The following is a 12,331-nucleotide window of genomic DNA, read 5'->3' as shown; positions in this document are numbered from 1 at the left end:
ATGACAGAAATGTCCTGTTATGTTGGATACAGTGTTCTCTGTCTTAGTTGCCATGCATTTTCTATAAGTCTTGCTAAGACAAAAATCTCCTCATTAAAGAGCCAACTCAACATATCGCCTTCAGACAATCAAAACAAATCAGGGTTCTTCAACTGAATTTTTTCAAATAGATGATTCCTCAAATCACTGTACATGGGGCAGTGAAACACAAAATGAAATTAGTTATTATTATTATTATTATTATTATTATTATTAGTGAGCTGTCATTATTTCAACCAGCAGACATGGTGGAGCTTGTCAGGTTTTGTGCTTTAGGAAGGTCCAATGGCTAGAGAGCTATACTATTAACTATACACTATAAATGGTAAAAGGTAATTAAAAGCTAAGTTAAAAAGAGCTGGCATTTGAAGGAGCTCACTGAACTCCCCTGTTTGATATCTGTTGGTAGAGTGTTCCACAGTTTGGGGGCATAATTGAAGAAAGCTGCATCCCCAAGCTTTTTATGACTGTCTGTGGTTGTGAGGGATCAACAAGCCAACATTTGAGGACCTGAGGGCTTGTGCAGGGAAATAAGGTAGTAAAGAGTCTGCAATATAGACTGGGCCTAAGCCATTAAGGGCTTTGTAAACAAGTTAAAGGACTTTAAGTAAGTAAGTAACGTTTATTTATATAGCACCTTTCACAGAGCAAAGTCACAAAGTGCTTCACAGGAGTAAAATAGTTAAAATAAGACCATCAAATAGTAAGAAACAATAAAACATAAAAACAAAAGACAGAAAAACACACAGAAATACAGACACAAGAGGCTAGACAAAGGCCAGTCTGAACAGATGAGTATTCAGCTGCTTTTTTAAAGTGTCAACAGAGACCGCAGATCTTAAGTCCAGTGGAAGAGCGTTCCATAGTTTAGGAGCCACAATCTCAAAGGCTCGATCACTTTTTGTTTTGAGCCTAGAGCGAGGGACAACCAGTAAGCCCTGGTCAGAAGACCTGAGTGACCTGCTGGTAATGTAGGGATGGAGCAGGTCGCAGATGTACGCAGGTGCCTGACCATGCAGGGCTCTATATGTGATTACAAGAACCTTAAATTGAATCCTAAACTTGATGGGAAGCCAATGTAAGGAAGCTAAGATGGGTATGATGTGAGACGTCCTGCTGGACCTGGTCAGCAGCCTTGCAGCAGCGTTCTGGACCATCTGGAGACGGTCCAGGGATGACTTGCTGAGGCAGGTGAAAAGGGAATTACAGTAGTCCAGGCGGGGTGATATAAAGGCATGAATAATCATCTCCAACTCAGCTTGTGACACAACAGACTTGAGTTTGGCAATGTTTCTAAGATGGAAAAAACATGTACGGGACAATGACTTAATATGTTGATCAAAGTACGTAGCCTGATCAAAAATAACACCAAGATTTCTAAGGTTAGACCGTACCGTTGATGAAAGGGACCCAATACACTGAGCAACCTTGGAAACGATACTGTCTGAAGCAATAATAAGAACCTCAGTCTTGTCTTGGCTTGGCTTTAAAATGTTACTTATAAAGGACAGATTAGATATGGGCCTGTAGTTACTCAGAACTCCACTGTCTAAATCGATTCTGCTTATTCTGAATTTAGTTTTCAACCACTGTAGTTGTGGAGCGGTGACTCATAGTTGGGCCACAAGTCTTTGGCATGCTCTGCGGCTTCCTCAAAACTTTCAAAAGTATAACGGCGTGAGATGGTGGGGTATCCCCGCTCGCAGAAGTTTAGGCACTCTCTCAGTCGGTTCATGTCAAATGTCAGCTTCTGAACAGAAGAGGAAAAAAAACATGATGAGATACAACAGAATGGGACAGGATGGAATTCATCTGTTCCTACTTTACTATTATTTTCTCTACTAAACCCTATTCACTATGAAGTACTTTTCTTAGACGGCAAAACGAATGGGGGTCTTTCTCAATATGCGTTCTTGTGTCCTCCATGATGCAATTTACATAATAATTCATCGCTGAAGCACAATTTCAAAACAAAAGAGAAAGTAAAAGTAAATGGAACTCTCTAACTGATTGAAACACAAGCATCGACTTGGCATTCTTGGATTTGATGATCACCCTGGATCTCAGCAGGGACTGTAACAGGTGGACCTATGGGTAGAGCAAGGCACTAACACTGCAAGGGATGAGGGTTCAATTCCCTGCCCGACTCAGTGGGTAGACCATGGCAGTGTCAGCATTAGGATTTTGATTCCTACTGGGACCATTCATGCACTGCAAGGCCTTTGGATAAAAGTATCCACAAATGCCATAGATTTTCAAAAGGTTCAGTTCAGTTTCAGTTTTATTTCATTTATAGTGCAACATCACCCCAGGGGGTCTCTGCACACTTTACGACAAAATAAAAGCATTTATGAATGTATATATACACACACATGCATAAACACATATACATTTGCACTGATATGCCCACATAGAGACATACCCACATGGATACACATAACATGGCAAGGATAATACCGAACATGAATACACATACACATGACAAAATTCAAATTAAAACCCACCTGGATACTTATGACGAGGATAATCGAGGGAAAATAGTAGAGGTAGTAATAATAATAATAATAGTAACAATAGTAAAACATTGATAAATTGTTACTGAGCAGGTGATAGCATGTTTATCCAGCCAGTGAAACTAGGGAGAGCCGTAGTGTAGAGAGAAAAGATGGGTTTTAAACCTAGATTTAAAAATTTCAACAGAGTTTGCTTCTCTTACAGTCGAGGGAAGAGTATTCCAAAGAGAAGTGGCGCGATGTGTAAATGCTCTACTCCCAACTGTTTTTTTGTTAAACCTGGAGACCGTCAGATAACCAGCACCTAGAGAGCGTAAAGGGCGTCCTGGAATATATGGTTTAATCAAGTCAGATATGTATGACGGTGCCAATCCATTTAAGGCCTTGTAGGTCAGGAGGAGCACCTTAAAATCAGAGGTAGAAGGTGGAAAAATGGAAGACTATAGTGTGTTAGCCATGCTAGCACAGATCCTCATCAATGTTAGATCAAAATGATAGGTATAGGCAAACAATGTAATATATAATATTCTAAATTCAGCAGCCACAGTTATATTTCAGAACCCTAAAACCATATAGGTAATTTAGATTTTTTTAGAAACGTGTTTTCATCTTAAAATAGAAAGGGAGTCTATATGAATTATACAGGAGGCGATGTTACCATCATTAACATTAACCACAACCTGGGCAGAATAGATACCACCTGTTTTCCACGATAGTTAAACAGTTGCTTTTATGAACTTTTCTATTTTTATTGCGGAGCACTGCAGTAGAACAACATTTGAGTAATATAATTATAAAACTTATATCAAACACACAAAACTAGCCCTAAACCCACACTCTCTTTACCAGTAACGTTAAAGTGAATTTCAGTTTGAAAGGAAAGTGAGTTATACCTGACCGTGTGCCACATGGAAGGCTATAGCCACATTGTCCCAAACGTAGAATTGAGGCCAGAAGGTTTCAGCTACTGGAAGCAACTGGTTCTGATCTGGCTTCCGGACCAACTGAAAGCTGAGAGAGAGAGAGAGAGAGAGAAAGAGAGAGAGAGAGAGAGAGAGAGAGAGAGAGAAATGGATAACAAAAACTAAACCAATTACATTGAAAACTGGCAAAAAGAAATAGCTTCAATCATTAAATTATAAATTAAATAAATTTTTCTTACAGAAACGGTATAGTTTTATTATTGACCAATTTGTCCTGCAACTGTTTTATAAGGCTGTTCTGCAGAACATCCTTTCCTTTGGCCTGAAATGTGTTTGGTAACATGCACATCCAAGGCAGGAAGGTCAGGAAGTGGTGTCATTAGATGTGATCAGATGTTAGTTGCTCTACTGTGCAAAGATTGCATCCTGAGCAAGGCTGGTCACATTCTCAGTGACCCCACACACCCTCTGCATGATAAGTTCCAATCAGGGCAAAGGCAGAATCCTGCAATGGAAATGAGAAAGTACCAGGTTTAAAAAGTATTTGTACCTACAGCTACTAGGTGGTGAATGAGTGAGACAACATTGTGAACTTGAACTTGTGAAACCTTGTGAAAAAATAAATAACACTGGATTTCAGTTCATCAATTAATGCATTCAAGTTGGAAACACGAATCAGCACGACTAGACATTTGTTGATTGAACTTATTGTCTCAATTTCACTCAGTTAGCTTTTCTACATTAGAACAACTAACTAATGATCTTTGACCAAACTATTCAGTACTACTTCAGTCAACTCACAATTTTAAGGCAGCAAGGAAACTTATGTTTTTAAGTTGAACTGCCTGAGAAAAGAAAAGCAAATCTCTCTCTCTCTCTCTCTCTCTCTCAAAAGCACAGTATATAGTGCTTTTGAGAGAGACTATAGAGTCCATACTGTATGGACTGTATATACAGGTCAAGTGATTACTAGAGATGAATCACACCCCCTATTTAGTGCATATGAGCTGTTACCATCAGGCCGGCGGTACAGGGTGTCATCCCTCCGAACCAACCCGGGCTCGCAGATCATTTGTTCCTACCAGCATTGCACTGCTCAACAAACTGTCAAACAGAAAGAACTAGACCTTGGTGTGTTGGGATGCTGCACCTTGTAATGAGAGGAGCACTCTAGTGATGTGGGATATGTTGTGATGTGATGGTGGGGTGTCCTGTCGTTGCGGTGAGGTGGCAGTGTTGTTGTTTGTGTTGCTGTCATTGTAGTTGTTAGTTTATTTGTCTGACATTGCTGTATGGTACGCGTTACATTTCCGAAAGGACCGATAAATGCGTCCGTCTGTCTGTCTGTCTGTCGTAAAAATCGTAAAAATATAACAAAATACTAATATACGTATATCATATGTCATATGCAGTACCTGTGTGTCCCACACATGGCCTCAGGTCTCCAGATGAAGTGTCCGTCCTTGTAGGCGCAGACCGCATCAGGGCTGTCAGTCAGAAGAGGATAGTCTTGGAACAGCTGGTTATAGAAGTGGCTGTGGACCACCACAGAGTGCATCACTTCCTGTTTGTACAGGACGGTCTCATACACTCGGAGGACCGGCTCTGAGCCGCTGCAAAGCTGGAAGGGAAAAGGAAAAACTATTAATGAATTAATGAAAGACTGTTCATTATCCTTATTGTGTGTAAAGTCATGTATGTATGTAAAAAACACTTTGTAACTATTTACAGATGACATTGTTTTAAAGTTGTTTTAAGATAAAAGTAAACAAAGACTTGAAAACATGAAACTGAAGTTGAGGTAAATCTGCTTCTCACAGACATTGAACCAACTCTCTTTCTAAATATACTGATATGTATTCAGCTCTTCTCCCTCCATTTCTTCATTGCCCTACTAATCCTTAGCCAGACAATCTTTCTACAGAATATTTCTACAGCATATGTGCTGTCACTGGTTTAGATAAGATAACTTTACAATGTCTACCTGCGTGCGGTACGCTTCCAGCAGCTCCTGCAGGGGGAAGGTAAAGCGGTACGATCCGAGCCTGGAGGTCCTGAGGAAGGCAGGGGAGGTGGCAAACCTCCCCAGGAACCTCTCCTGTCCCCGGGCCTGCTCCTCTGTCCGGTCTGGGTAGGTTTCCTCAAGGAGTCTCTGCTCAGCCGAGTCTATCTCCTCAGGTCCCACACCAGGTCCAGGGTCTCTGGGTATTCTGGGTCTTCCGGTCCCTCCTCTCGGTTCGGAGCACAGAAGCCCATCTCAGTCGCAATCCCATCTATTCCACTTCTGTCTTTGTCGTGTTTCAGATGGGAGATGTGAAACTCCGGTCGGGGGAATGGTGGGATGTTTTCTTTGGAGAGGTACTGGTTCCAATGTTGAGCTTTCTCTTTCAAATCTGTCAGCTTCAAGTGCTGACCTTTAACAAAGTGCTCCGTGTGTCTTCTCCTGTTGACACGTGTGTCCATGTTTAGATGAGAATTTGATACAGTAAAAGAAACTGCCAGATCTCAAAAATGCCTGCTCACTTACTTTACATTTTGAACTAAGTGATCTCACAAAAACAACTGCCAGATTCTGGAAATCCCCACCCACACAATCCTTCTGGTTTCAACTCCCTAATCTAATAACACACCCCCTGCTTCTCTTAAGGGCACATTCTACTATTTCATCACACAAGTAAAATGGTGCATGAGGGAAAGGTGAGCATCAGTGAAAAAAAAAAACAATTGAAAATGTCCTTGGATGGTACACAAGAACTCACTGTTTGCAGATAGCAAGGTTTATCTTACTCAGAAATGAATGGGTGGCATTGTAAAAAATGCACGGGAGTGAGCATGCTCTTTGAGGAATGGGGGGGGGGGGGGGGGGGGGCATTCAGGAATGCTTCAACAGCAGAGCGTCCTATAACATTGTGCTTGTTCCACGGGCGTAGGAAGCACGGGAGACAGGGGGACAAGATGCTTAAAATATCCCCCTCAAAAAATAAAGCACGACATTGTGTTATTTTGCCTCCGCATTGAAAAATCGACCGCGGGACTTTTATTTTGAAAAGCCTTCGACTTCGTGCAACGTGGAATGAAGTTGAATGAAGAGAGTACCTCTGTATGAAAAAAGTGCGCCACAAGAAATAGACTTGATAGGGCTTCATATCGGTGAGGAGCAGACAGCAGCCGAGGCAGAGCTCCAAACTGCAGCCAAAAACAAAGCTGCATAGATCATGTGAAGAGGTGGCACTCTGGCCCTAAATTAAATATAACGTAATTACATGTTCTGTTCTGCAATATTCAAATCATTCCACTGACGTTTTGGCCCGCAAAGGCAGATTTTAAAGGATATAATGGCTTACATTCTGATGCAGGACTTTGTGGGCAAAACGACAATGAAATGATATTAACTGTGTAGAAAAAATAAATACCTGTATATTGTGAGCAGAGTGATGCCTCTTCACTTGATCTGATGGAGCAGAGCAGTCAGCGAGCACAGGGCCGTTAAAGTGTCAATCATGATGAAGAAATTCATGGTAATCAAACGGCAAGATGTCCAATCAACACTACTGGTCAGCAGCCGATAGAGAGAGAAAAGAAAAAAGAGGATGTGCAGCAAATGAAAGGTATGATATTGCGCCAAGGAGGAATAAATGTGTAAAAAGTTATATAAAGCTAGTTTTCATGACTGTCAACAACAAAAGGTCAATAGCTTTGTTGCCACTGCTTCCAAAAAGCACAGACATCTGTCCGTCAGTTATGTAAAGACAATATTTTGTCTATTTGCCTCAGTGTCCTGTATGCGTGTAAGTATGTAATCTTTCTCTGATATTATTACAGCACTACATTTTGTGCTGATTTTTAAAATGGCAAGGTAGGTTAAGCCTAGTTGTTTTGCAGCTAAACTTAAACTTAATTCTTCACCATATTGGATGGCTTGCATCTTGTCTGAAACGTTTCTTTGCATGGCTTTTTGTATGTACTTTATAATGAACATCTTTTCAAGCTAAAGCCAGTCAGTGTTGTAGCAGGGCTTAAAAACACACTTGGCTCTTAAAAAGGACCAGTGCACCGCAAAAAATAAATGACTAGAAACCAGATAAATATCAGTGCAGTTAGTTGGAAGGAAAATACAACTAGGCCCATAAAACACTGTAATTCGAAAACGGAAATTATTAAATTATTATTATTGTTATTCGTATTATTATTAATGAGAAACAGGTGAAACTAGACAGATTGGCTGAAAGCCTGCTGTAACCAACACATAAAGTCTGATCTGTCACTTCGCACCTGAGTCATTCTTTCTTTATTTTCAGATAGCCTTTTTAAAAGTTACTAGTTGTTCGGTCTGTGTATTTTTTTGGTCATTTTCTTTTCTTTTCAGAAGCAGAAATAAAAAAAAAGAAAGAAAAACAAATGGTGATTTGATTTTCATTTAAAAATCGACAAATGAAAAAGAAGGCATTTTTCGTTTTCCTGGTCAGAAAACGGCACATTTATAAAGGACTTGATTTTCCTTTTCTCCTTTGTAAAACACGGATCGCTGTTCAATTCAGTAATAAACTTTATTTTATTATTTCATTTGTTTTGCCAGAAAAATCTGACTCATTAATAATAATAGTTAAAGCACAACAAAGATTTCGTGCTCAGCGCAGACAGAGTTGTATGGAGTTTTTTTGCGGGCCAGAGTCGTACGCGGTCCAACCACAGACTGTAAGAACTGATGTTCAGTTCATAGTGAATGTTCTACACCCGCTGGCTTATGAAGGTTTTGAAGCTGCAGATTGTGTTTACGGTCGTCGCCATGTTGACATTTTTTGGAGCGGAGCAGCCAAAGAGAGGCAGAGGGCGGAGCCAAGGTGGAGAGGGCGGGGTTTGGGTCATCCGCAGCTCTGCCTGCTATTGGCCCGTAATCGACCTGTCAATCACTGGACAGGTGACCTGTCAATCACTAGGAAATCAACCCTGTGTTTTATCTGTTATATTTGTTAATGACACAATTATTTTGGAAAATCTCCATAAGGACACACATTAGAAGAAATGAAATTAGTTACTGAGGCCAAAACCTCTTGAGGAAAAAATGTATTGTCTTTATATTTTTATCAGAAGTTGGGTTGTGGTTCATTGACTTGATGGAGTTGGAGGTTTGGAGTCTTTTTGGAGCCGGACTCTAGCGGACGTTAGAGGAACTGCTGCTGCTGCACTTCAGGATCGGCTTCAAAATTCACCTGAGGGTTTGGACACTTGGATCCAACGCCCAGCGTGCATCATGCTGCGCTCAAAGGTCAAATAAATTTGAACTCCTCAGTTGCTGACCTTTCAATGTACAGTCATGGCTTTACTGTAGGTTGTAGTTCACCCACCATTTTTGTAGTTCTTTCATGATTTCCCAAATGGAGGAAAATCATCATAAAAAATAAGTAGTGTACGTGATAAAGTAAATGATATTGCAGGGATGAGAAATTGCATATCCTGCAGAGACTGTGTTCAGGTTCACTACCTGCACTGATAGGACTGGTTTTATTAACAGCCGCTGGTTCTTGAGCAAGGCAGCGGTAGATAAGAGCGTCAGCTGAACACCGGAGCTGTAAAGTGTAGTCATGTAGATGAAAGGTATAAAACAAACAGCAACACGTCAGCGTCTAAACACAGAGGTGTGGAGAAGGAGAGTTTCAAAATGTGAAATACATAGGAATCCTTTGGAACTTTAACATGAAATTACATTCTCTGTAATCCACCCCCCCCCCCACACACACACACACACACACACACACACACACAGACACATATATGTACATATGTAGCATTTATGTATGTATGGTGCAGTATGGTATATGATGTATATGGTGGTATGTAAAGCCCTTTGAGACTGGACTGTGATAAAGAGCTGTATAAATAAACATGACTAGACTAAAAATGGGAACAGCGCCACCGGCCCATAGACTCTCACGTTGTGGCCAAAAATATATCGCAGCCACAGTGACTCCCGGTAGTTTGGACATGATGCAACCCGCCTCCGGTGCACCGTGTCTTTCCTCGTTAGTATAGTGGTGAGTATCCCCGCCTGTCACGCGGGAGACCGGGGTTCGATTCCCCGACGGGGAGGAATTTATCTTTTTTGGTTCTTAATATATTTTTAGATGTGAAATAAAATGGATCTGTAAAGTAACTCAGTCAGTTCGCCTGTCTGCCCCCTAGCGGCCGTCAGGAGGCACGGCAGCGTCTCCGGACTGAAGTGAGCAGCTGCTTCACATCTGTGACACTATAAACGAACTATATTATCATTTTAACTATAATATATTATTATTATAGAACTATATTAATTATTTTAACACACAGTGTCCTGGTTGATAGTTAACAGGTTAGTAGGAACCTGCCAGAGGAAGTGTGGCGGTCCAGACGACCAGACCAGAACCCTGTACCCATGTAGCTTGTATGTAACCTGTATGTAATCTGTATGTAGTCTGTAGCCTGTATGTAGCCTGTATGTAGCTTGTATGTAGTCTGTATGTAGCTTGTATGTAGCCTGTATGTAGCTTGTCTGTAGCCTGTATGTAGCTTGTATGTAGCTTGTATGTAGTCTGTATGTAGCTTGTATGTAGCCTGTATGTAGCTTGTATGTAGTCTGTATGTAGCTTGCATGTAGTCTGTATGTAGCCTGTATGTAGCTTGTATGTAGCTTGTATGTAGCAGGTGAAGGATAATGAACAGTGAGCCGGTCATTATGTCAACATCAGCCCTGACAGGGAGATTGAAGGACTCAACATGATCATTATCATACATTTTATTTCTGTTATTACACAGCTGATACCAAACACATCAATAATTTGACACGGAATACTGATTTAAAATAATTTTATTTTAAATCAGCTTCCAGCAGGAGTCTGCAATAACCAAGCAGTAAGCTCTTTTTGCCACAAGGTGGCGCCAGGTAATTTGATTAGAACCCAACAGCATGTCACATGACCACAGACTGTAGGATTTTGATAATGTTGTCATGTAGATGAACATGTTTCATGTGTGGATGATGATGCCGTTGCCATGGTAACACAAAAGCTTTCTGAGTGTACTGGTTTCCATAACAACGCCATCAAACAATCCATGGCAGCCAAATGACCATTCAGGAGTGAAGAGTTGAATGGGAAAGACAGATTTCAGACCGCAGAACGCCTGCGTTAGCCAATCAGAACGGAGGATTCTTCAGATCTGTGTTGTAAAGTTCACACAGAAAACACTGAGGACACTTTCAGAGTCTCAACTGATCCAGACTGACAACACAACACACATTCATTACTGCCTTTGGACAGTCTGACAGCTGTCAGTCATGATGACAGCTATTAAAACAATAAACTTTTTTAAAGCCGGTGTAAATGTCGCTGTGCTGCGTGTTGGATACACTGGGTTTAGGCTTTGGAGGAAGAATAACTCGACATATTATTTCACTCGGATTGATTTAGTTAATGATGTAGCTGATGAAGACAGTCAGTCTTTATTTTTGTCCAGGTGTTTAGAGTAAAGAGCGGACCAGCTGCTCATGTTTTGCACTTCTTAAATGAAATTAAAATGTACAGCACTGCTTTGTATTAATGAAGAATCTTAAATTTCTCTTTTTTGTAAACGTGAAACATTTGTGTGTTTTTCTGAAATCAGGCAGCAAAATCAGTTTTATCTTTTACATCTCCTCTTATAAACCAGCTGTTATGAACAAGCCTTTTTATAGGCTAATTCTGGTTTTATTCTTGCACCTGCGTTGTGTTTTAATATCTAACTTAATAAAGTTTTAAATTTGTATCTATCTTGATTTTATTTATTCACTTATATTTGGCACTTTAAGGCGTTTTGCCTCTCTCATGCTGTAAAGCACTTTGTAACATTTGTTTTGAAAAGTGCCATATAAATAAAGTTTATTATTATATATTTTATCCTGGAATACAATGTGTGGTATGTGAACGTGCCTCATCTGTCCTATATTTTCAATAAATAAAGGGGAAAAGCTGACGTCAGGTTTGGTTGGTGAGAAAATACAATCTTGACAAAGCAAAAAAGATGGCGGAAGAGTTCCTGGTTAGCACAAGTGTTGTCATAGCAACCAGTTCAATCTTTGTGGAGCCGCGTAACGGATATTATCACAAGACAGCTCAATCACATGCTGTTGCTAGGTAGATTATCCCTCCCCGACCTGGACGGTGATTTAGGATTGGTGTAAAAATGTAAGTGTTTTAAATATCTGGAGCTCATTATTACTTAATGAAAATAAAAGAAACGAATAAAACGGAAGAGCAAAATGCATCATAATCATCGAGTCAAGTCAGACAGAATGAGCTAGAGCGATACTGGAACTTTGGCCTTCAAAATAAAAGACTAGGCTATTATATGTCAGGTTTGGGGAAAAAAAAGTTCATAAAGGTATAATCTCAGTTAAAGTAATGTGTCTAATTTGCAGATATTGATATAAAATCAATCAATCAAACAAACTTGTTTAGCTATATCACATTTTACATAACGATGCAATGCAATTCACAGACAGTAGGCTAAAAGAAATAGCCTACATTTAAAATAAAAATAGATAATAAAGAAAAAAGAAAAGACAAATATTTAATCTTTTATGCTTGTTGCTGAAATTTGGGGTTTTCTCAAAATATTTTTAGTAAAACCAATAGAGGCCTAGCTTATTTTGTTACTAAACAATTGTAGCCTAATTGTTTATTTTGAAGGTGAAAATGATCCTTCTATTAACCAGCAACCAATAAACATTTAGAAAACAAATCTATCACTTCTGATATTAAAGATAGGCTATAGCCTACTGTTTTCCAGTAAGTAAAGGGTCATGACATTTTGATATAAAAATACAAGAAAATAAAGACAATTGTAGCT

The 12,331-nt window shown here is 39.9% G+C and overlaps 1 protein-coding gene and 1 non-coding gene across 2 annotated transcripts; one reads left to right on the top strand and one right to left on the bottom strand.

The window, feature by feature from the left end:
• Window positions 1-711: 711 nt before the first annotated feature.
• Window positions 712-5,938, bottom strand: LOC144541765 (uncharacterized). The gene is made up of 5 exons (XM_078286677.1): window positions 5,890-5,938; window positions 5,460-5,704; window positions 4,891-5,096; window positions 3,446-3,563; window positions 712-1,789 (listed from the first exon to the last, which is right to left on the bottom strand). The coding sequence occupies exons 1-5, from the start codon at window positions 5,936-5,938 to the stop codon at window positions 1,622-1,624; spliced, it is 786 nt and encodes a 261-aa protein (XP_078142803.1). The 3' UTR covers window positions 712-1,621.
• Window positions 5,939-9,490: 3,552 nt separating this feature from the next.
• trnad-guc (transfer RNA aspartic acid (anticodon GUC)) lies at window positions 9,491-9,562 on the top strand. Its single transcript has one exon. It is a non-coding gene; the product is annotated as a tRNA-Asp (tRNA).
• The last annotated feature ends 2,769 nt before the right edge of the window (window positions 9,563-12,331 follow it).

The sequence above is a fragment of the Centroberyx gerrardi genome, chromosome 11 (genome assembly GCF_048128805.1).
Source record: "Centroberyx gerrardi isolate f3 chromosome 11, fCenGer3.hap1.cur.20231027, whole genome shotgun sequence".
NCBI lineage: Eukaryota > Metazoa > Chordata > Actinopteri > Beryciformes > Berycidae > Centroberyx > Centroberyx gerrardi.
This window is presented reverse-complemented; position numbering and strand designations above follow the sequence as displayed.